At 40.8% G+C, this 25033-nt stretch overlaps 2 protein-coding genes across 2 annotated transcripts in view; both read right to left on the reverse strand.

Moving 5' to 3' along the window:
* Nucleotides 1-4448, reverse strand: part of LOC132392323 (carboxypeptidase B2-like) — a 46921-nt gene extending 42473 nt beyond the window's left edge. The window contains exons 1-2 of the mRNA XM_059966143.1: nt 4325-4448; nt 3947-4022 (exon numbers count right to left, since the gene is read on the reverse strand). Of these exons, the coding sequence (XP_059822126.1) occupies nt 3947-4022; nt 4325-4401 (153 nt within the window). The 5' untranslated portion in view covers nt 4402-4448. The remainder of the gene's footprint in view (nt 1-3946; nt 4023-4324) is intronic.
* A 12782-nt stretch (nt 4449-17230) lies between these two features.
* LOC132393076 (plastin-2-like) overlaps nt 17231-25033 on the reverse strand; it is a 69749-nt gene continuing 61946 nt past the window's right edge. The window contains exon 16 of the mRNA XM_059967853.1: nt 17231-19060. Coding sequence (XP_059823836.1) covers nt 18928-19060 — 133 coding nt within the window. The 3' untranslated portion in view covers nt 17231-18927. The remainder of the gene's footprint in view (nt 19061-25033) is intronic.

The raw sequence follows: 25033 nt of genomic DNA on the forward strand, positions 1-25033 counted from the left end.
TTGAGCTTGCCATTGACAAAAGCCAGGGTAGATCAAATGTATGGCTGTGGGTCCAGGAGCATTTCAGCTGTTGGATATCTTGCACGAGTGATTGAGCTCCTCAGTCCACAAAGTCTTTCCATCAGTTCTTTAATATTTTCATTAATTTGGTTTCTTGATGATGCTCAAAAAGATCAATGCCACCCACAAGGGGTGGGTAACTTTAAATTTCTTGGTGTTAATCTCTCAGAGGACCAGCAGGTAACTGCCATCACAAAGAGGGCATAACGATGCTTCTGTTGTCTTTGGCATTTGTGCAGGTTTGCAATGCCATATAAAACTTTTACAAACTTCTACAGATGTACAGTCAAGAGTATGCTGGATGCTGCATCACAGCCTAATATGGTGACACCAATGCCCATGAACAGAAAATGGCAAAGACCTCCCTGCCACTGAGTGCTGCTGCAAGAAAGCATCATCAAAGATCCCCACCATCCAGCCCATGCTCTGTTCACGCTGCTGCCATTGGAGGTTGGGTGGGGGAGGTTCAGGAACCTAAGGTCTCACACCACCGAGCTCAGGAATAGGTACTACCCTACAACGATCAGGCTCCTGAACCAGTGTGGATATCTTCATTCATCTCAACTCTGAACAGATTCCACAACCTATGGACTCACTTTCAAGGACTCTACAACTCAGGTTCTCGGCATTATTTATTTATTTATTATTTGCCCAGTTTGTCTTTTGCACATTGGTTGTCTGTCAGTCTTTGAGTGGAGTTTTTCAGCGATGCCATAGTAGTTCTCTGTTGTACTGCAAATGCTTGAAAGAAAATGAATCTGAGGGTTGTATATGGTGATATATATGTAGTTTGATAATAAATTTACTTTGAATTTTGAACTTCGAACCAGATTGGGAGTTTGCTGTTACTCTAATGGTTCAGAGAAAGAAAACAAAAAATTGTTAGGAGGGAATGTGTAAAGGAAGGAATTATTTAGTGATTTTCATGCCATTGGTATGTCTCAAAATACTTTACAGCAAATTATATACCTTTTGCCGAGGTACTGTACTTTTGAAGTTGGCTCTTTGTTGGAAAAATCATTTCCAGTTTGTACACAAGACTCCATAAAAAACAACGGGATGACGACCAGCTAAGTTGTACTTAGTCATCATATTTAAGTATACGTATATTGAACAGTTCTTGAAAGCAGAATACACCAGGCCAAAGAGCAGTCCTGCTATTCTGCTCTGGTTATAGATAAATGCAGAACCAAAACAGAGGCAATTCTGCTGAGCTAGACAGTGGAGAAAAGCATTGAACTTAGTTTAAATGGTCTGAGTGATTTTGATTATATGTCCCTAAAGTACATCATAGAATTCTAAAGTAAATTGTGGAATAATTCAAAGTGTTTAATGAAAGGGAAAATTAAAGCACTAACAAACTATTGGAATCATAGAAAAGTACAGCACAGAAACAGGCCCTTCAGCCCATCTAGTTGATGCTAAAACATTTAAATTACCTGGTCCCATCGACCTGCATCCAGACCATAGCCCTCTGTACCCCTCCCATCCATGTACTTATCCAAGCTTCACTTAAACATTGAAATTGAGCTCACGTGCTTGTTGCAAACTCTTATGGCCCTCTGAGTGAAGACATTTACCCTCATGTTCCCCTTAAACATTTCACCTTTCACCCTTAACCCAAATCCTCTAGTTGTAGTCCCACCAACCTCTGTGGAAAAAACCTGCTTGCATTAACCTGATCTTACTGTATCCAGAGAGCTGCGCCTGTCACGTGACAGCACTGCCCTCACCTGGTTGGAAGGCACACCACATGCCAGTCAACATTTCACCCCTCCCAACTAATCAACGCACTTAACCATTGATCACCTTAAATGGATTAACCCATCTAGCACCAAGCCATTGGTCCCCTGGTGAATCACCTGGGCCGGACCCTCCTGCCCCCTGACCTATAAAGGGTGCTACATGCGCTTGGCTCGCTCTCTTTTTTGCCATCCTCAAGGGACCACCCTGCTTCACTCCGGGCTGAAGATTGCAGAACAGCACTGGAGACACGTGGTAAGGTGTGCATTGAATAGGGTTGTGGGAGCGTTTATTGTCGTCCCTGTAGCAGAGACCGTGCCTGCCCATAGTCAAGGGGTGGCAGGTATCATCGTTACTTTTCCCTTGTACGTGTACCTGTACTCTGTCCCCACACCGTTTTCCTGTGTATTGTACTGCCGACTCGACTTTTCCCATGCTCATCTATTCTAAGCGCGTTTGTGCGAATATTGTAGCCGCTTGTGTTGTTCCCAAGTTCTTCTCCCCTTGTAAATAAACTCCTTATTATTAAAACTGTGTGTCCAGAGCCCTTGCCTTTGAGACTCAAAGAATCTTTCTCATTTCCATCACAACAGTTACCCCTCAAAATTTTGTATACCTCTATCAAATCTCCCCTCTGTCTCCTGTGTTCCAAGGAATAAAGTCCCAACCTATTCAAACTTATAATTCAGGTCCTCCAAACCTGGCAACATTCTTGTAAGTTTTCTCTATGCTCTTTCAACCATATTTATATCTTTTCTGTAGGTAGATGACCAAAATTGCACACAATTCTCCAAATTAGGCCTCACCAATGTCTTATACAACTTCAACGTAATATCCCATCTCTTGTACTCAATACCTTGATTTATGAAGGCCAATGAGCCAAAAGCTTTCTTTATGACTCTATCAACCTGTGCCGTCATTTGCAATGAATTATGGACCTGTACTCTCAGATCCCTTTGTTCTACCGCACTCCTCAGTGCGAGAACTACCCTGGTTCGTTCTAATGAAGTTCAAAACCTTGCATTTGTCTGCATTAAATTCCATCTTTCATTTTTCAGCTGATTTTTCCAGCAGGTGCAGATCCCACTGCAAGTCACGATAGTCTTCCTCACTGTCCACTACACCCTCAATCTTGGTGTCATCTGCAAATTTGCTGATCCAGTTAACCACATTATCATCCAGATTATTGATACAGATGACGAACAACAACAGACCCAGCACCGATCCCTGTGGCACCCCACTAGTCACAGATCTCCAGTCAAAGAGGCAACCATCTACTACCACTCTCTGTCTTCTCCCACAGAGCCAATGTCTAATCCAATTTACTACCTCATCCTGAATGCTGAGTGACTGAACCTTGCTGACCAACCTCCCATATGGGACTTTGTCAAATGCTTTGCCAAAATCCATGTAGACAGCAACCACTACCTTGCCTTCATCCAATTTCCTGGTATCCTCCTCGAAAACTCTATAAAACTGGGTAGACACGACCTAGCATACATAACCCATATTGACTATCTTTAATCAGTCCACGTCTATCCAAATACTTATGTACCCAGTCCCTTCAAATACCTCCCAATATCTTCACCACTACTGATGTCAGCCTATAATTTCCTGGTTTATTTTTGGAACCTTTCTTAAACAGTGGAACAACATTGGCTGTCCTCCAATCCTCCGGTACCTCACCTGTCACTAAGGATGATTTAAGTATCTCTGCTAGGGCTCCTGCAATTTCTGAACTTGCCTCCCAAAGGGTCTGAGTGAACATCTTGTCAGGCCCTGGGGATTTATCCACCCTATTCTGCCTCAGGACAGCAAATACCCTCCTTTGACATATGGATAGGGTCCATGGCCTTGTTGCTGCTTTACCTCAGTCCTACAGACTCTGTTTCTGTCTCCCTAGTGAATACAGATGCAGAGGATCCATTTAAGATTTCCCCTATCTCTTTTGGCTCCATATGTAGGTTACCATTCTGATCTTCCAGACGACCAATTTTGTCCCTTGTAACCCTTTTCTCTTAAAATATCTGAAGAATCCCTTAGGATTCTCCTTCACCTTCTCTGCTCAGGCAACCTCACGCCTTCCTTTAGCCCTCCTGATTCATGCTGATATGTGTCTTAAACCAGTAGACTTCACTTTTACCTGATATTGGTTGGATATTTGTTTGATAACTTGAATCTCTTCATCTGATTTAGGCTTGATATACAAAACCTGGTCTCTAAAAGAAAAAAAATCAAAGAATTTAAATATTTCCTGATGATACTTTATGACTTATTTACAAATTAACAGTTTCACATGCTGATTTAGTGGTATTACATTACTGTAAAGATATATTTGATTCCCATTATCAACCTGTGATAATGTTTGATGGAACCTTTTGTGAAAGAACAATATATAAAATTGAGCCCCGGCTTTGTAACCACCACTCCAGTTTGATTAACTGGGTACTGAATTGATGTCAGATATAATCAATAAAGGCAAGTTACACCAACACAGTTTGAAATTGAGATTCCTAGTTACCTTATTGGGGAAGATGCAACTGTTCCATCAGTAAAGATACACAACAAACATATAAAAACTGAAGTATAATATGCCATCTTGGGTTACGCTGGAAATACACAATGCAGAAAGATTTTGTGTCCTGTCACTTAGCCTGGACTATTGACTTGTGGGACTCACAGTATTTGCTCTCTAGTTAAAGTTTATACTGACTGGAATCCTGCTGACCATAACATTGTGTCATTTATTTTGTCATTTTCAGTGTCGGCTGTCACAGACAGGTTAATTTAATTGCTCCCCGCTGCATTGTTTTGTTACCCTTCCCACTCTCATTGTATTTTCCCTTGTTATGCTCACCCCTCCTGTCCAAATAATTAGCGTACTTCTTTTCTTACTTCCAATTTTTCACATGCCTTTGTCTTTCCATACCACCTCAACTTTTATATATAAGTGTCCTTTTTTCTCTTGGTCTTGTTTGACCATTTTGGATGTTTCCCGCTGTTTAAAATTATGGCCATTATTATCGTCACTTTATTTTCCCAAGTACTTTTCTCAGCCCCCCAGCGTTGGTTTCTCTTCAGTGATTGTTGCAGGCTTTGCTCTTATCAGTTATCCTAAACCTTATCATGTAATGATAGCTATTGCCCAGATAGTCCTCTAGTTTTATTTCTCCAGCTATCAAGGCAAGTAAGTCTGCAGATGCTGGAAATCCAAAGCATGACACACAAGATGCTTGGGGAGTTCAGCAGGTCAGGCAGCATCTGTGGAAATGAGTAGACAGTTGACATTTCAGTCTGAGACCCTTCTTCAGGACTAAGAATGTAGGCAACATGAAATCCCTGGAAAATTATGAAGTCACTGCTAAAGGAAAGTTGAGCAAGAATATAGGGTAACTAATTTCACCCTGCAGTATCCCCTCCTCCCACCACCAAATTCATTAACATTCCCCAGTTGAGTGCTGGAGTATTACATTATGGAAACATGCTGACCAGCCACTGACGTGTCCACGCCGACCTTCGTACCTGCCAAGCTAGTCCCAGTTTTAACACCTATCACTCTAAAACTCTTCTATTTATGTAATTAACCAAATGTCTTTTAAATCTTATATTACCTGCTTCAATCACTTTCTTTGGCAGATAATTTCATTTATACACAACCCTCTTTGTGAAGAAGTGGCCCCTCACATCCCTTTTATATCTTTCACCTCTCATGTTAAATCAATGCTCTCGATTTTAGTTCATATGCATTCTCTCATGATTTATACACCTCTATAAGATCACGCCTGAATCTCCCACATTCTAAGGAGTAAAGTCCCAGCCTGCCAAAGCCCTTTCTCAAGTCCTGGCAGCCTCCTGTAGAGTCTCTCAAAAGCAGGTGGAGGAGAATGCCTCATGATCAACTCCTCTTGGTGCACAAATGTATCAGTGTTGTCCCAATTCTGCTCACCAGACCTGGAATATCACGCAATTAGGTGCCGTCCATTTTACCTGCTATGGGAGATTTCAGTGACCTTTTGGTAGTGGTGTACATTCCACCTCAGGCCAATGTCAAACAGGCTCTAGATGATCTGAGTGACGTGATCAACATGCACAAAACAGCACACCCTGATGTCTTCACCATCATTTTGGGGGATTTTAACCAGACCAGGCTGAAAAAAAATCACTATAAACAATTACCATCAACAAATCACTTGCAGTACCAGAGGAAACAACGCACTGGACCACTGTCACACCACCATCAAGAGTGCCCACTGAGCTATTTCACACCCTCACTTCGGGAAGTCTGATCACCTGGCTGTACTTCCACTCCCTGAGTGCAGGCAGAGACTGAAGACTGCAGCACCAGCAGTGATGACCAAAAAGGTATGGACAAGGGAAGCACAGGAGTGTCTACAAGACTATTCAGGGATTCATCTTCAAATCTGGATGAGTATGTTGCAGTTGTTACAGACTTCATTAAAACCCTTGTGGATGAGTGTGTACTTGCGAAAACTTGCTGTACATTCCCAAACCAAAAGCCTTGGATGAGCCAGGAGGTTCATCGCCTGCTGAGGTCTAGATCTGTGGCATTTAAGTCCAGTGACCCAGGTCTGTACAGGAAAACCTGTTATGACTTGTGAAGGGCTATTTAGAGAATGAAGAAAGAATTCTGAGTAAGGTTAGAGGTGACATTGGATGCACGGCAACTCTGGCGGGGTTTGCAGGACATTACTTCCTACGAAGTGAAACCCAATAGCATGAATGGCAGGGATGCTTCACTACCAGATGAGCTCAATGACTTCTACGCCCACTTTGAAAGGGAGAATCTAACTACAGCCGTGAGGATCCCTGCTGCACCCGGTGACCCTGTGATCTCTGTTTCAGAGGCCAATATTAGGCTGTCTTTGAGGAAGGTGAACCCTTGCAAGGTGGCAGGTCCTGATGGAGAACCTGGTCAGGCTCTGAAAACTTGTGCCATCCAACTGGCGGGTGTATTCAAGGACATTTTCAACCTCTCACTGCTATGGTCAGAAGTTCCCACTTGCTTCAAAAGGGCAACAATCATACCAGTGCCCAAGAAGAATAGTTTGAGCTGCTTCAGTGTCTATCGCCCAGTAGCGCTCACATCTACAGTGATGAAATGCTTTGAGAGGTTGATCATGGCTAGAATCAACTCCTGCTCAACAAGGAGCTGGACCCACTGCAATTTGCCTATTGCCATAATAGGTCTATGGCAGACACGTTCCCCATGGCTTTCACATAGCCTTGGATCACCTAGAGTCCTAGACAATAGACACCTGTGCCAGTATGTTGTTCATTGACTATAGCTCAGTGTTTAACACCATTATTCCCACAATCCTGATAGATAAGTTATAGACCTGGGCCTCTGTACCTCCCTCTGCAATTGGATCATTGACTTCCTAACCAGAAGACCACAATCTGTGTGAATTGGTGATAACATCTCCTCGCTGACGATCAACACTGGTGCACCTCAGGAATGTGTGCTTAGCCCACTGCTCTACTCTCTCTACACCCATGACTGTGTGGTTAGGCATAGCTCAAATACCATCTACAAATTTGCTGATGATAAAACTGTTGTTTGTAGAATCTCAGATTGAGATGAGAGGGCGTACAGGAGCGAGATATACCAACTAGTGGAGTGGTGTCTTAGCAACAGTGTTGCATTCAACGTCAGTCGGATCAAAGAGTTGATTGTGGGCTTCAGGAAAAGTAAGATGAAGAAACATGAACCAATTCTCGTAGAGGGATCAGAGGTGGAGAGAGTGAGCAAATTCCAGTTCCTTGGTGTCAATATTTCTGAGGATCTTAGCTGGTCCCAACATATTAATGCAACTATAAAGAAGGCAAGATGGTGGCTATATTTCATTAGGAGTTTGAAGAGATTTGGTTTGTCACCTAAAACACTGAAACTTCTACCAATGTACTGTGGAGAGCATGCTGACAGGCTGTATCACTGTCTGGTATGTGGGGTGGGGGGGGGGGGTTGCTACTGCACTGGGCTGAAAGTATCTACAGAAAGTCGTAAAATTAGTCAGCACCATCTTGGTTACTTGCCTCCATAGTATCCAAGACATCTTTAAGGAGCAGTGCCTCAGAAAGGTGATGTCCATTATTAAGAACCCCATCATGCAGGGCATTCCCTCTCTTCATTGTTACAATCAGGCAGGGGATACAGAAACCTGAAGACACACACTCAGCGATTCAGGAACAGTTTCTTCCCCTCTGTCATCCGATTCCTAAATGGATATTGAACCCATGAACACTACCTTTAAAACAAATATTATTTCTGTTTTTGCACTATTTTAATCTATTCAATGTACATATATATTTACTATAATTGATGGATTTATTGATTAATTGATTTATCTAGATTATGTTTTGCATTGAACTGCTGCTGCTAAGTTAACAAATTTCACGACACATGCTGGTGATAATAAACCTGATTCTGATTAAATTTTCTCTGCTGTCTTTCCAGTTTAATGATGTCTTTCCTATAAAAATCTGTACATCATACTTCATGTTCCATCTCACCAGCTACAGCATGAAGTCTCCACTCCTGTACACAGTGCCCTGACTGATGAAGGGCGGTGTGCAATATGCCACTTCACCACCACGACCCTTTCAGTGAACTGTACAACTGGGTCCCTCTGTTCCCCAACACTGCACAGCAGCTCCCATTATCTGTACACTTGCTACCCTGGTTTGACTTCCCAAACTGCAGTGCTTTGCACTTCACTGTTTTCCAATCTTTGGCCCATTTACAAATTCCTTAGTAATTTTGATAACCACCTTCATTGTCTATAATACTACCAATTTTATTATCATCTGTAAAAACTTCATAACCATGTCTTGTACGTTGTTTATATAAGTAATGAACAACAGTTGCCAGCACTGACACTTGTGGCACATTGGCCTGTTGTGCAGGACCTTACTAAAGTCTATTTAGACAACGTCCACTGCCTTACCCTCACCTGTCCCCTTGCTTTTTATACCTCGCACATATTTGCCCCTAATCTAGGCTTCTGTGAGAAGAGAATGAGTCATAGAATCATACTTGTAGAGTTAAACAGTGGAGAAACAGGTCTTCCATCTCACCATAGCCAGGCCAATCACTGATGACACATTGCCTCCCCTCCATCACCTCCTCAGGCAATGTGTTCCAGATTCCCACTACCTTCTGGGTGAAAAAGAAATCTTCCTCAGATTCAGTGTAGGCCTCAGAGCTCTTTGCCCTATGTCCATACCCCAGAGTTTTGGACACCTCTGCTATGGGGAAATGTTTCCTAATCTCTTTCTCTGCCCATCATAGTTTTGTATACCTTTGTCTCTTCTAAAAGAAAAACATCCTAACCAGTCTCTTTGCATAATTAAAGTGCTGCCTCCCAGGAAAAGTCATGTGATATGAACAGCAGAATCTTGCATCAGCTGAAATCTAGGGACAGTGATAGGATAATTGAATAGGAAGACGACAGTTTCAGCAAGAGATGTTACAGAGCAGGATCTGCTTGGTCTTTCTGGTGAAGGATACAGGTGGTCATAATCTCAGTTTAGCTCAAGAAAGTAAGATTACAAATTTGAAGGCTACAAAATCTAAGTCTGAATTCCTACTGTTTTCAGAAGAAATTTGATCATTCAAAAACAAATATTGGGCAATGGTCTAAAAGCAAAAAGGAGTTATTTTGAGAGAGGGTCTAAAATGAAGCTGGATGTCAGAACATAGAAGAGCATACCACAGAAACAAGCACTTTGGCCCATTATGTTGTGCCAAAGTAATTAAGCTAATGATGGCAATTAATTTTGCCTCTATATAGAGCTGGCATTATAGGAGGCAGCATGTAGATGAAAAAGAGGAATAGGGCAAGAATAGAAGATGGAAGTTAGAGGGATCATAATGATTGACAACCTGAAATAGTAGCCTGAAATGACAAAATACCAAGATGAACCAAACAAGATGTCCTGCAGTAGGGTCTCAGTCCAGAATGTCGAATGTTTATTTGCTTCTATTGACGTTGCCTAAGTTGCTGTTTGTGTGCACATTGCTCAAGATTTCCAGCATCCACAGAACCTCTTGTGTTTTGGGTAATTCTGTAAGTTGAACAATAGAGGACAGGCATTCTAGGACAAATGTTGTTGACAAATGACAAAAGGATGTCCTTTTGCATTTGTACAAATATTTCTACAGGGCCCTGGTGAAACCACACCTGGAATATTGTGTACAGTTTTGGTCTCCAGGTTTAAGGAAGGACATTCTGGCAATTGAGGAAGTGCGGCGTAGATTCACTAGGTTGATTCCTGGGATGGCAGGGCTGTCTTACGCAGAGAGATTGGAGAGATTGGGCTTGTACACACTGGAATTGAGGAGATTGAGAGGGGATCTGATTGAAACGTTTAAGATAATTAAAGGATTTGATAGGATTGAGGCAGGAAATATGTTCCAGATGTTGGGAGAGTCCAGTACCAGAGAGCATGGATTGAGAATGAGAGGTCAGTTATTTAAAACAGAGTTGAGGAAAAACTTCTTCTCCCAGAGAGTTGTGGAGGTGTGGAATGCACTGCCTCGGAAGACGGTGGAGGCCAATTCTCTGGATGCTTTCAAGAAGGAGCTAGATAGATATCTGATGGATAGGGGAATCAAGGGATATGGGGACAAGGCAGGGACTGGGTATTGATAGTGAATGATCAGCCATGATCTCAGAATGGCGGTGCAGACTCGAGGGGCCGAATGGTCTACTTCTGCACCTATTGTCTATTGTCTAAAACTGTGGAGACAAAAATGCATTTTGCAGCAATATTAAAAAGCTTAAAGTTCAAAATAAATTTATTAGCGGTGTATGTACTGCGTATGTCACCAGATACTACCCTAAGATTTATTTTCTTGTGGACATTCACAGTAGAACAAAGAAATACAATAGAAACACTGAAAAATTACACTCAAAGACTGACAAGCATCCAATGTGCAAAAGAAGACAAACCGTATAAATACAAAAAAAACAATAATAAGTAAAATAAGTATAGTAAACAAATGATACCGAGAACCTGAATTGTAGAGTCATGGAAAGTGAGTCCATAGGTTGTGTTGAGTGATTAGTTCAGTGTTGTGGTGAGTAAAGTTGTCTATGCAGGTTCAGGAGCCTATTGGCTGAAAAGTAATAACTGTTCCTAAAACAGTTGAGATGGAACCTAAGGGTCCGGTACCTCCTTCCTGATGGCAGCAGCCAGAATAAGACGTTGTTTGGATGTTAGGCACCCTTGATGATGGATGCTGCTTTCTCTGTAGATGCTTAATGGTGGGCAGACCTTTATCTGTGATGAACTAGGCTGTATCCATAACTTCTTGTAGGCTTTTCCGTCCTTGGACAGTGGTCTTTCTGTATTTGGCCATGATGCAACCAGTCAGGATATTCTCCACTGTGCATCTGTATAAGTTTGTCAAAGCTTTAGATGATGTGCAGAATCTCTGCCAACTTCTAAGAAAGTAGAGTCACTGTCACACCTTCTTTGAAATGCCACTTGCAAAGGACAGATGCAATGATGTAATAACCCCCAGAAACTGACCCACTCCACCTCAGATCCCCCTAATGAGCACTGGCTTATGGACCCCTCGATTTCTTTGTCCTGTAGTCAATAATGAGCTCTTTGGTTTTTCTGACGTTGGGTGAGAATTTGTTGTCTGGCACCACTCAGCCAGAGTTTCTGTCTCTCTCTCTCTCCAATATGTTTTCGTTCCCTACTCGCCTTCTTGCACGTGCTGCCCTTAGGAAACATCATTAGAGACATAAACTTGATTTCCACTGTTATGCAGATGACGCACAGTTGTATATCTCAGTTGAGCCTGGTGGTAATAACACCATACCTTCTCTGACTTTTGGTCTGGCTGTAATAAGCAAATGGATGAGCAATAATTTCCTAAACTAAATGAAGATAAAACTGAAATACATCTAGTCGGTCCCAAAGCCAAAAGAGTTAAACTTGGAAACATGGCTTCCCTTATAAAATCAGAAGTAACTGTCCTTGATTCAGATTTGAATTTTTAATCCCACATTAAGGAACTGACCAGAGCAGCATTTCTACACTTAAGAAAAATGCAAAGGAATGTCGTTTCTGTCACGTAATGACACTGATAAACTAATTCATGCCTTTATATTGAGTAGACTAGATTACTTTGATGCACTTTTTACTGACCTTCCAAAACAATCTATTGACAACCAACTCATTCAGAGGATTGGAAAAATTAATTAAGGGGAAGGCACTTATTTTCTGGTCACCCTCTGGTTAAAAAGGTCTCAGACTGTTACTCTTTAAATCATGGAGATATGGTAAAATTAGCAAGACTTAGGTTGGGGTATTGTGGGCTAAACTATTACTTAAAGATAATAGGAAAACATCCTACTGGATTATGTGACTGTGGTAGTCCAGAGACAGTTCAGCATGGTTTGCTGAGATGTAATCAATATAAAATTGAAGGAAGAATATTGTTCAAGAGGCTGTCTGACTTAAATGTATTTTGTTTTTCTATTAAATCTTTGTTTGGCCACCCAGAGAACCACCATCTGATTGAAAAGTTTATTATTCAGTTTCTACGTGTGACTAGTTTATATCTGAGAATTTGAGTTTCTTGAAATTCTGTAGTTAATTGTACATCCTGCGGTGGGCAGTATACGCCGAGATGCGTCTAAACTGCTGGAAATAGAAGAAGGAGAAGAAGAACTCATTTAGAATTCCACTGCTAGACTTTTAACTAAAACTAGGATGAAGGAACATATCACTCCTGTCCTAACTACTCTGTATTGTCTTCCTGTATCTTTTAGAATTGATTTTGAAGTTCTTTTACTAAAGCTCTCAATGGTTTAAGACAGGTGTACGTCGTAGAATTGCTTTTGTTGTATAATCCTGTTCAAGCTCTCAGATGTTTTTCTGCCAGTCTCTTAAACAATCTCCCTCAAAAGATTATTGTCAGCTTTTTAGAACTACGTTCCTAAACTGGAACTCAATATCTAAAACTACAAGAGACACAGACTTAGAACAAAGTAAACCTACAGCACAGTACAGGCCCTTCAGCCCACAAAGTTTGATCGAACAAGTCCCTACCTTAGAAATTACTAGGGTTACCCATATCCCTCTATTTTTCTAAGCTCCATGTACCTATCCAAAAGTCTCTTAAAAGACCCTTTCAGATCAGCAACATTATGACTTTACTGTCCATTAACATAATCCCTCCTCTGATGACGCTCCTACGCTTCACCACGTTATGTTGCTTCTTACTGCAGAACACCAGGAGGTGACACTCCCACCACTGAGGAGAGAGACCGTCTTAAGAGGAGGGCACCATACTGCTGTACTTGACACCTTCACGCACCAGCCTGGATCATGGCCCTTCCCAAAATAGCACTGGTCGGGCTGGGTGGCACATTTCATGTTGTGAAGCAACTGACTGAAGCCCAGCCAAGAGGTAGCTGATGTGTCAACCTTCAGGAGAGAAAGCTCACATGGAAGTTTGCAGTGGAACAATCATTAGGATAGCTGACAGGAGGCTGACTTGGCATGTAGTATAGACTGCTATAATGAATGTTATGGCTGTCAAGGAGCGTAGATGTGTCTGTCATTTAATGTTTCACAAGATTTGGACTTTGAATAAAATTGCTATAGCTGGTCTGTAAGTAGTGGGCACCTTCTTAGCAGTCACAGTGCAGTGCTTGATGGCAAGTCACAGCAGATTTCCCCCACTGTCTGTACATCCTCCCTGTGGAATGTGTGGTTTTCCTTCAAGTGCTCCAGTTCCCTCCCACAGTTCAAAGACGTGCCAGTTGGTAGGTTAATTGGTTATTGTAAATTGTCCCATGATGAGGCTAGGGTTAAATCAGGGGTTGCTTTGCAGAGGAGCTCGAAGGGCCAGAAGGGCACATTCTTCGCAGTATCCTAATCAATATATATCCTACCGAAGTCTGCCTGGAGCAATAGCTGCTCAAACCACTACCAGTGAAGCTCTGTGAACCACCAGCTAGGCACACCTTGCTGCCATCACAACACAGAGAATGGAGGCATTTTAGGCCAAACTAGTATTTAGTGCTTATCTTAGTTAGCATTGAGCCATTGTTATCCTTTTAACAAAGATATGCCCAGTATTGTATGCATTTTGTTAATAAGTTTCAAAACTAAGACTTAGCCATGATGGAGACATGCCAAGACATTCTCAGACAGAAGATGCTGGAAACACTCAGTAGCCCAGGCAGCATCAATGGGAAATGATCAGACAAATTTCTCCCTTCATGCATGCTGCCCGACCTGTTAAATATTTCCAGTGTATTTAAGTTTTATTTTCGATTTACAATATCTGCGGTATTCTGTTTTTATAATTCTAAGTCAGGATATTGTGTGACTGAAAAGAGTACTTGCAGGTGGTAGCGTTCTGACTTACCTTCTGTCCTGTCATCCTTGGTGACAGACGTCATTGATTATGGAAGTACCATCAGGATAGCTTTAGTGAGGAACTACAAAAGAGCTCCAGTTTAATGAGCCTTTCCTAATCATTATAGCTTCAGTACTGTAATTTTAGTAAGTCTTACACCATAAGACGTAAGAATAGGATTAGGCCATTCATCACATCGAGTCTGTTCTGCCATTTGATCATGACTGAATTCCCTCTCAACCCCATTCTCCTACCTATCAAGAACCTATCAACCTCCACTTTAAATATACTCAGTTCCACAACTGTCTGCGATAATGAATTCCACAGATTCAGCACCCTCTGACTAAATAAAATCCTCCTCAACTCTGTTGTAAAGTGACGTCCTTGCATTCTGAGACTGTGTACTCTGGTCCTAGACATGCCCACCATTGGAACCATCCTCTCCACATCCAATCTATCCAGGCTTTTGAAAATTTGGTGAGTTAAATCTTTTCTAACATTGTTAGATTCACTTTGTAAAGTAAGGGACAGGACTATACTTGTCTAAATAAGTTTTCTTGGTGGAATGAACAATGTAATGAAACTTTATTACTTTATTATGACTAACTACTTAATGGAAAAGGAGAAGAAATCACTAGCCATTTTAATCATTGCTGTGGGCACATATCTTATGCATGTGCACAGCAGGTTAGTTGATGCTGCAGTTCTTAGTGAACTGAAGCTGGGAGCAGGAAAATGACCCTTGCTGCTCCTGCTATCCCAATGCTATCGTGTTTGCTAGTTTGAAACAGATGGTACAGAACTGCAATTGGTAATTTGCCAAGCCATGGGCCACCAAGATGATCTTTTCTCGTTGGACTGCAAGTTAAACCATGGACAATCTGCTGCTGCCTCCTGATTTCTTGGCACATCCTTCTATCTTGTATTATTCAACCATGAAATATCCAGTGGGGCTGCATCAAAGTAAACCATCATTCACCTCTCTCATTGCCTACTGTGCAACTCTTGCCTCTCAACAAAATTTTATAGTAAGTGTATCTTTCAGGCACTTTTCTTCCAGTTGCTCCTGTTCTATTGCAGTTTTTGAATTATATTAATTACAACCAGCTTTCAGTGCATTTTTGTTCTATATATTATCATCTCTGTTCTAACAAAAAGGGGATTATATATTAAAAATAATAATGGCAAGGTTTTTACCAAAATGTTCTATAAATCTAACCGTTAAAATATATTTAAAAATATCTGAACATAACGTTTCTTAATCTCATTTTAAGTACCCTAAATATATGCTTAATAGGATTCTATTATTTTAATATTAAAGTGCCACCGCCTCTAGAGCCTTTTGCCACCAAAAAATATTACTTACTGTGGGTGGAGTTTGAGCCTTCAAGGTACTACTTTGATACACTGAACTGAAATTATCTTCGACAACAGTCTGAGGATTCAAGAAATGTAGCTATGCATCATTATAGAAGACAAAACTCATAGCAAGATTTGTAAAATCTTTCACACAATGACTCTGCAGACAGAAATTGTGGCAAATGATGTGTATCTACTTCTGCTTTCATTAATTCAGGAAGAGCAGCTCAGTGCACCATTGCACCTTACGTCCTCTGCTGGATGGGTAAATGGGGCTCAATTTAATCTTTCCACTGAACAGCAGGACCTCCAACAGTTTCCTCAATTTGGCACTGAAGTGTGAACCTAGAAGTATTCCAGGGATACAGAGTGGTTGCAAAATCTTTAGCAACTGACTACGAAAGTGCTACCAGGGAGCCACGGAATGACAGGTTCTGTACTTAACAGGTGGGACATTAGTTCATAGGATGAGATGTGAAACAAAACTTGGCTGGAGCAGATAGGCAAGGTTAAAGGAAAACTGGGATTATGGAAGCAGCAATCCTTCTCAATAAGCTGGTAATTAGGTGCAAGATGCTCTTGTCATTGCTGAAGTTCTGCTTATCCCCAGTGCTGTGAAGGATGGGCTTGGTCTCTGCCATGCAATGTTCTATTCAGTTGCACATTACTGCACTGAACAGAACATTGTGTCCTTTATTAAAAGGTTTCTTCAGAAAAACACCTTTGACCATGAGCAGCAAATGAAAAGCAGGCAGCATCTAGGAGGGAAATGGACAGTCAACATTTTGGGTCAAGACTGTCCAGATGAAGGGTCTTGAACCAAAAAGTCAGCTATCTTCCATAGATGCTGCCTAACCTACTCCATTTCTCCAGTGTTCTGTTGTTGCTCAGATTCCAGCATCTGCATCTCTTGTGTATCCACCTTTGAGCACAAGTTCATCAACGAGTTGTCAGCATGGAATGTTCTACAGGCACTACAGGGAAAGATCATGTGGAATGGTACTCCGAGCAGACTGTCAAAATAATTTGGTAGAACTCTCCAAAAAGCATCACCACCTTGCAAGAATGGCAGTGAGGTGCCATTCCCTTCAGGTTCTTCCTGAGCAGTTAGAGTCTCACTTCTAATGCACACCTCCCTCAAGATGGCTATGATAAAGTTGAAACAATCACCCTGCTCTTTGTGGGCTGTGCTTTTGCAAAAAAAAAGGTGTGAATAAGGATGTAAGGTTTCTTGTCAATGTTCCTCCCGAGTATGCGGTGCAGCAGAGGACTTTCTGATCTACAAGTTGTTTCCAGAGATACATACCTAGACAGACATAGTGAAAGCTGCACTTTGGTCTCTCCAAAGCATGTTACAGTACAATGAGATTCGTGAGGGAATGGTGCTGGCTGACACGTTTCAGGTTGCAGGAGTATGTGTAAAAGGATGCATTGAAGCTTGATGGAGTCAATACAAAGGCTTTGTGGGAAAAGACTGCAGTCTACGGTTCTGCCATTATACATAGAAGAACTCTACACAGAAGCATCTCAAACACTTGAGGTTTGCACTATCCCAGGAAGCCACATGAGTGCCAATGTGCTAAAACCAATAACATGATGAATGTACAGGCTGCACAACACTATGAACGACTCTGAGAAAGCCAAGCACACTTCTTTAAAATTTCTTGTATTTATTTTTATGAATAAATTTTATTTTTTAAACTATAAAAAGATTGCAAATGCCCCTAGCACAGGGACTGGAATTATTGAAGAAATGGTCAACTAGGATTGCCATTGTAAGTGAAAGGAATACAAGAAGAAAAGCTGTATGATGTAAGTATGCATTGTTTTCTTAAAATGTCAAATAATTTTATCAGCATATTTATATGAAGCACAAACTTTAAATTTGTAAATACTTTAATAGCACTTTATGCTTAAAGCTAGTATTTCAATATGAATTTTATAAAACCAAAATATAAAAACAGATTTGGGTTGAAGAGTTGGTTAAAAACATAAAATTTGGTAATTTTGATATCCATCATTATATCCTTCAGATATTGAAATATCCACTAGATAATCTACCTTCCAGATGATCAATCCTTTTAAGAACTCTAATTAAGAGTGACTAAGGAAACATCTTGTAAGTATACATGCAAGTTTATTTTGCAAGACTGTTACCAGTAATTATCCAGAGAGCATTATTCAGGATGTATAACAATGGACATGCACTCAGCATATTTGCAGATCACCTGACAGCTATGGACAAATGAGCATAACAATAATCTTGTTTCATTTTTAATTCTTTTTATTGCTATCTGTGAATTCAGAGAAAATTGTATGTAGACAACACAATGTACTGGTAAATTTCAGTGGTGGGAGTATACACATGGCATAAAAAATTAGCTCTAGCCTTAGGGTTAAATCTAGATGTAGCAGAAATCTTCTGTGTCAACCTGCAATTTCACATTTCATTGACTTGAAGATTCAGTTGGGAAAAAAAGTCTGAATAACAAAACAATGCTATTTTCAGCAGCTTGAGGAAGTGAGAGCCCAGAGTTTATAAATAACCTGAATTTAGAGGGCTGATTTGCACTCTTCTGCCATTAGACTCGGGTAAACAGCATCCTGTGCTGAACAACCTGGCAATTGACATGAAGTTGCTGCATTTGCACTTTTAACTGTTCATTTAATAGGTAGAAAAAGTTGTGTGGGAATAAACAGAATTAACAATGTGATTCAATGTACTTTATCATTGTCTCTTGCCAGTAGTGGAAACATTCACTATTTGTGAATTACTTAAGAGAACATTTATGAAAACAAAATTCTACATTTTATTTTGTTGTTCTTTCTGCCTACCATCTCTCCCTTAATCCAACTTTTTGTTTTTAATGTACTTCAATTTTTTCACAAAGTTATCAACAATTTTTAGGGCAATAGATTTTAAAGCTAAATGATGTGAGTAAGCTTAAAGCATGGTACTTGATGCCTTGTTCCAGCAAAACTTAGGTAATTGTAAAGAGCTATCAAATGTCCTCAGACTCTTCATTATCCTGTGCATGTAAAGAAAATATCCAAAGCTGTTCTAGGTCTCATAATTCATTTTCCAAATAAAAGGCTTCTGCGCTGGGAAGTGCTCTCATGTTAACTAATATCTTTGGTTTAGATGAATGCATAGCAGTTTTCCCATAGTTCAGCTTGTGTTCTAGAATGTGCTCAGATTTTTATATAATGTTTAGGGAAATGAAAAATTTTGATCTATTATTTTAGTCTGCAATTGCAAAGCCAGGTAAAGTAAGACAGGAGTATTTCTGATCAAAGGTCCAGCATTTGAATGTTGCCTCCAATGCCAGAAGAAAACAGTTTAACTTGGTTCAAATCCTTTAGACTCTCTTCATTCCTTTTCCCATCAGGCATGCAAAGACAGTCATTACCATTTTTGGTTTTACTTCAACTAGATCTTCTGGAAGAGCGTAGACTCGAGCTCCAATTTTTCTTGCCATTGAAATGGCATACCTTTGATTAAAGCAATATAAAATGTATTTAGGTCAGACTGATCTTTTTAATAAGGCCAGCCATTAGTTTAGTTTAAATTAGTAAATAATTGCTGTAATAATATAATTGATAGACAGGAAACATTGTTGTATCTAAAGAGTGTGGAATAAAAAGATAAGTTGTACTATATAGGAACATTAGTAATGATACTGAGCATTGTAAAATATCAGAGTAAATCCATTTATTACATTACTGCAGCAAAAATAAATGAATTGTTGATTTCAGGTGACAAACAAAAATGTTCATTTGTATAGTGTCTTTAATGTCATTAAAGTAGCTTTGAAGAGTTCAATAAGGCTGAAATTGCTCCAAGCTAGCAAGAAACTAGACTGATAACAAGACTGGTTTTCAAGAAAAAGAAGGGGAGAGAGCCAGTGAGATGAAGTACCTTCGTGGAATTAGAAAAGCATGTGAATTAAAACTGGGATCAGCATATGTAGGATTGAAGGATAAACAGGATTTATTGCTGTAAGGATATTGACAGCTCAGATTAAGTTTAAGAAGTCTATTCTACCTGATTTGCTAGAGTTAGTTGGTCAGTTGATTTATTAATTTAAGAAAATAGGAATGGGATCAAGTCCGTCATAATTCAAACCTGTCTGATCATATACCCTGACCATATTTAGTTGCATGAGGTGTGTAGCTGTCAGGAGAAATGGAAATGTGAATAGGCAGTTAGTGCAGAGCATCCCTGTGGCCATTCCTCTCAATAATAAGTACACTGCTTTGGATACTGTTGTGGGGGTGACCTCCTGGGGGAATGCCTTGGAGAGCGGGTTACAGGCACTGAGCATGGGTCCATGGTGCAGAAGGGAAAGAGGGACAAGAGGGGAGCGGTAGTGATAGGGGATTCAATAGTCAGGGAATCAGATAGGGATTCTGTGGACATGAACCAGACACCCGAATGGAATATTGCCTTCCAGATGGGTCAGGGACGCCTTGGATCATGTCCACAGTATTTTGGTGAGGAAGGGAGAGTAGGCAGATGCCTTGCTACATATTGGTACCAATGACATAGGAAGGAAAAACAAAGAGTTGCTGAAAAGAGAATTTAGAGAGGTGGTAGAAAGCTGAGAAGCAGGATCTCCAGGGTAGTAATATCTGGATTGCTGTCTGTGCCATGTGCCAGTGAGGGTAGAAACAGGATGATTTGGGAAATAAGTATGTGGCTGAGAAGCTGGTGCAGGGTGCAGGGCTTCAGGTTCTTGGATCATTGGGATCTCTTCTGGGGAAGGTATGACCTGTTTAAAAGAGACAGGTTTCAGGGGGATCAATATGCTCACGGGTAGGTTTGTTAGAGCTGTTGGGGAGGGTTTAAACTAATTTGGCAGGGGCTGGGAACCAGAATGAAAGGTTGCAGGATAGAATGGATGGTAAAAATCAAAGACAATGTGCAGTCAGACTGTCAGGAAGGGCAGGACAAAACTGCAGTCAGCAAGGTGAGTATCAGTGCATTAGGGATGAAGGATCAAAAAGGGTAGCAAATACAGTACTCAAAGTGTTGTATCTCAATGCGTGGAGTTTAAGAAATAAGGTGGATGATCATGTTGCACTATTACAGATTGCCAGGTATGATGTTGTGGCCATCACTGAATTGTGGCTGAAGGATGGTTGTCACTGGGAGCTGAATGTCCAGCTCTGATAGATGTTGTATTGGAGGGATAGGCAGGGGGGGAGGGGTGGCATGGCTCTGCTGCTAAAGAACAACATCATATCAGTAGAAAGGTGTGACATAGGATAGGAAGATATTGAATCCCTGTGGGTTGAGTTAAGGAACTGCAAGAGTAAAAGGATCCTGATGGCTGTTATATACGGGCCTCCCAACAGTAGCTGGAATGTGGACCACAGATTACAATGGGAAATAGAAAAGATGGATAAAAAGGGCAATGTTATGACAGTCATGGGAGATTTCAACATGCAGGTCAATTAGGAAAATTAGGTTGGCAGTGAATCTCAAGAAAGTGAGTTTGTTGAATGTCTACGAGATGGCTTTTTAGATAAATTTGTCGTTGAACCTGCTAGGGGATCAGCTATACTGGATTGGGTGTTACGTGATGAACGGGGGGGGGGGGGGTGGTGTGGTGATTAGGGAGTTTAAAGTAAAAGAACCCTTAGGAGGCCGTGATAACAGTATTATTGAGCTTAACTTGAAATTTGGTACGGAGAAAGTGAAGTCTGACACAGCAGTATTTCAGTGCAGTAAAGGAAATTACAGTGGTATGAGAGAGGAGTTGGCCAAAGTAAATTGGAAGGAACTGCTGGCAGGGATGACAGCAGAATAGAAATGGTATGAGTTTCTGGAAAAATGAGGAAGGTACAGGATCGATGTATTCCAAAAACAATGAAATACTCAAATGGCAAAACAGTACAACTGTGGCTGAAAGGAAAGTCAAAGGTGATGTAAAAACAAAAGAGAGGGCATGCAACAAAGCAAAAATTAATGATAAGACAAAAGATTGAGAAGCTTTTAAAAATTTACAGAGAGCAACTAAAAGAATCATTAGCAGATTTTCATGTATCTAACAAATAAAAGAGAGATGAGAGTGGATATAGGATCGCTAGAAAATGAGACAGGAGAAATAATAATGAGGGACAAAGAGGTAGCAGATGAACTAAATGAGTATTTTGCATCAGTCTTCACTGTGGGAGACACTAGCACTGTGTCAGATGTTGAAGGGTGTGAGGGAGGAGAAGTGAATGCAGTTACAATTTCAAGGGAGCAGGTGCTCAAAAAGCTGAAAGACCTAAGGTATATAAGTCACCTGGATCAGATGACCTTGGGATTGTGAAAGAGGTAGCAGTAGAGATTGTGGAGGCATTAGTATGATCTTTCAGAAATCTTTGGACTCTGGCATAGTGCCAGAGGATTAGAAAACTGCAAATGCCACTCCACTCTTTAAGAAAAGAGGAAGGTAGCAGAAAGGAAATTATAGACCAGTTAGCTTGTCCTCAGTGGTTGGGAAAGTGTTGGAGTCAATTGTTAAGGATGAGGTTATCAGTACTTGGTGACACGGGACAAGATAGGACAGAGTCAGCATGGTTGCTTTAAGGGTTGCCTGTTGGAATTCTTTGATGAGATTAGAAGTAGGATAGATAAAGGAGATGCAGTCGATGTTGTATATTTGGACTTTCAGAAAGCCCTTGATAAGCTTCCACATGAGGTTGCTTACCAAGTTAAGAGCCCATGGTATTACTTTTGAGTTACCGGCATGGTTAGAGCATTAGTTAATTGGTAGGAGGCAGTGAGTGGGAATAAAAGGAGCCTTTTCTGGTTGGCTGCCAGTGACTGGTGGTGTTCTGTAGATGTTGAGACTGTTGAGACTACAATCCAGTATAGCTGATCCCCTAGCAGGTTCAACGACAAATTTATCTAAAAAGCCATCTCGTAGACATTCAACAAACTCACTTTCTTGAGATTCACTGCCAACCTAATTTTCCTAATTGACCTGCATGTTGAAATCTTTTTAATGCTGTATATTAATGATTTAGATGATTAACAAATGGCTGTGTTGTCAAGTTTGCAGATGATATAAAGATTGGTGGAGTGGCTGGTAGTGTTGAGGAAACAGCTAGACTTCAGAAGGATGTAGACAGATTAGTAGAATGGGCAAGAAAGTGGCAAATAAAATACAATGTTGGAAAATACATGGTCATGAACTTTGGTAGAAGAAATAAATGTGCAGACTATTTTCTAAATGGGGAGAAAATTCAAGAATCTGAGATGCAAAAGTGTTTGGAAGTCCTTATGCAGAACACCCTAGAAGTTAACTTGTAGGTAGAGTTGGTGGTGAAGAAGGCAAATGCAATGTTAGCATTCATTTCAAGAGGTCAAGAATACAAGAGCAGGGATGTGATGCTGAGGGTTTATAAGGCACTGGTGAGGCCTCACCTTGAGTACTGTGAACAGTGTTGGGCTCCTCATCTGAGAAAAGATGTGTGGCATTGGAGAGGAGGTTCACAAGGATGATTCTGGGAATGAAAGGGTTATCATACGAGGAATGTTTGATAGCTCTGGGTCTGTACTTGTTGGAATTTAGAAGAATGAGAGGATATTTCAATGAAACATTTCAAATGTTGAAAGGCCTAGACAGAGTAGATGTGGAAAGGAAGTTTCCACTGGTGGGAAGTCTAGAACAAGAGGGCACAGTCTCAGGATAGAGAGGCTTCCATTTAAAACAGAAATGCAGAGAAATTTCTTTAGCCAGAGAGTGGTGAATTTGTGGAATTTATTACCACAGGCAGCTGTGGAGGCCAGGTCATCGGGTGTATTTAAGACAGAGCTTGATAGGTTCTTGATTGGATATGGCATCAAAGGTTACAGGGAGAAGGCTGGGGAGTGGGGCTGAGGAGGGAAAAAAAGGATCAGCCGTGATTGAATGGCAGAGCACTCGATGGGCCAAATGGTCCAATTCTATTCCTATGTCTTATGTAATTCATTGAAGCAAATATCAGCTAAGCTCTATATCCCCTGATACTCTTACCTCATCCGTTGTTCTCCCAGAGAGGCTGCAAAGAATGTTTTATTTCTAAATATCCCTTTGTTACAAAACTTAATGGCTATGTTCTGGTACAGTAATACCCTGAAGTTCTTAGATGAAAATGCTTTTCTAATTCTAGTCCAGTGAGCATTACTAAATGTAATTCATCCCACCTTAAGTAAGCATGCCATTACTTAACATGGCTCTGTACTCTGAAATTTCCTCCCTAATCTTTCCTCCTCTAAATTTACACCTTTGGACAAACTTTTAATTTTGTGTCAGTATCAAATTTTGTCTTGTAACCAAGGTGAAGGAAAGAGAAACTCTGAGTTTAAAAATGGAGCAGGAAATGGAGCTTTCGAGTTTTTTTTAAAACAAGCAGGTTGAGAAAGGCTAATGCCAGTAGCTGAAGGACTTTCTCTAGCATGGGAGCAGACAGACACCTCTATGATTATGGAAGTGATCCCAGATAGTGTCCTGCTTCCATAATGCTAGAATCACGTTTATCATTCAAGGATATTACTGAGATTGCATAACATTTCTCAGGAGAAGGAAAATAACCTGAGATTGGTACTAATAACGGAAGTTAAGAATAGGGTGAGTGGTGAGATCCTGCAAGCCATGCACCAACAAGTACAGAAGTTAGAGGACAACACACATAAACATGTAGCTGGTGAGATGGTGCATTAGATTACTGGGGAATTGGGAGTGGTTGTGGGGAGGTGGGACCTGAATGACCAGGTAAATTGCAGCTTGGTACAGGGGGAACAATACCCTTGCAAGGAGATTCTTAGATTGAACATCAGATGCTACTTTGAAAAAGACAAAAAAGAATTGAGAGAGATGAATAGCAATCAAGAGAAAACCTTTAGGTTGGACCAGAATAAAAAGTACAAAAGAGTGTAAGATATGGTTTACACTGCATGTACACAAACACACGCTGTATTATGCAAGGCTGGGAAACTTTCAGTGATGTGGTCTGATGAATAAGAAACCCTGCTGTAGGGCTGGGAATTGGTTCTAAATATTCATGGATACAAAGTTCAGTAAAAGTAAGGAGTGGAAGAATGGTGGTGGGGCAGTGAGGAGTGGAAGGATGAGAAGAGTACTGCTCTGCTGTTTAAGAAAAATATTACCATAAGATATAGGAATAGAATTAGGCCATTTGGTCCATTGAGTCTGCTCTGCCATTTCATCATGCCTGATCCATTTTCCCTCTCAGATTCAATCTCCTGCCTCTCCCCCCACCCCCATATCCCTTCGTCTCCTGACCAATCAAAAATCTATCAACCTCTGCTTTAAATATGTATAAAGACTTGGTCTCCACTCTTTGGCTAAAGAAATTCCTCCTCATCTCCATTCTAAAAGGATGCCCTCTATTCTGTGGGGTCCTCTGGTCTGAGGCACCCCACTATAGGAAAAATCCTCTCCACATCCACCCTATCAAGGCCTATCA

The sequence above is a fragment of the Hypanus sabinus genome, chromosome 4, assembly GCF_030144855.1.
Source record: "Hypanus sabinus isolate sHypSab1 chromosome 4, sHypSab1.hap1, whole genome shotgun sequence".
NCBI lineage: Eukaryota > Metazoa > Chordata > Chondrichthyes > Myliobatiformes > Dasyatidae > Hypanus > Hypanus sabinus.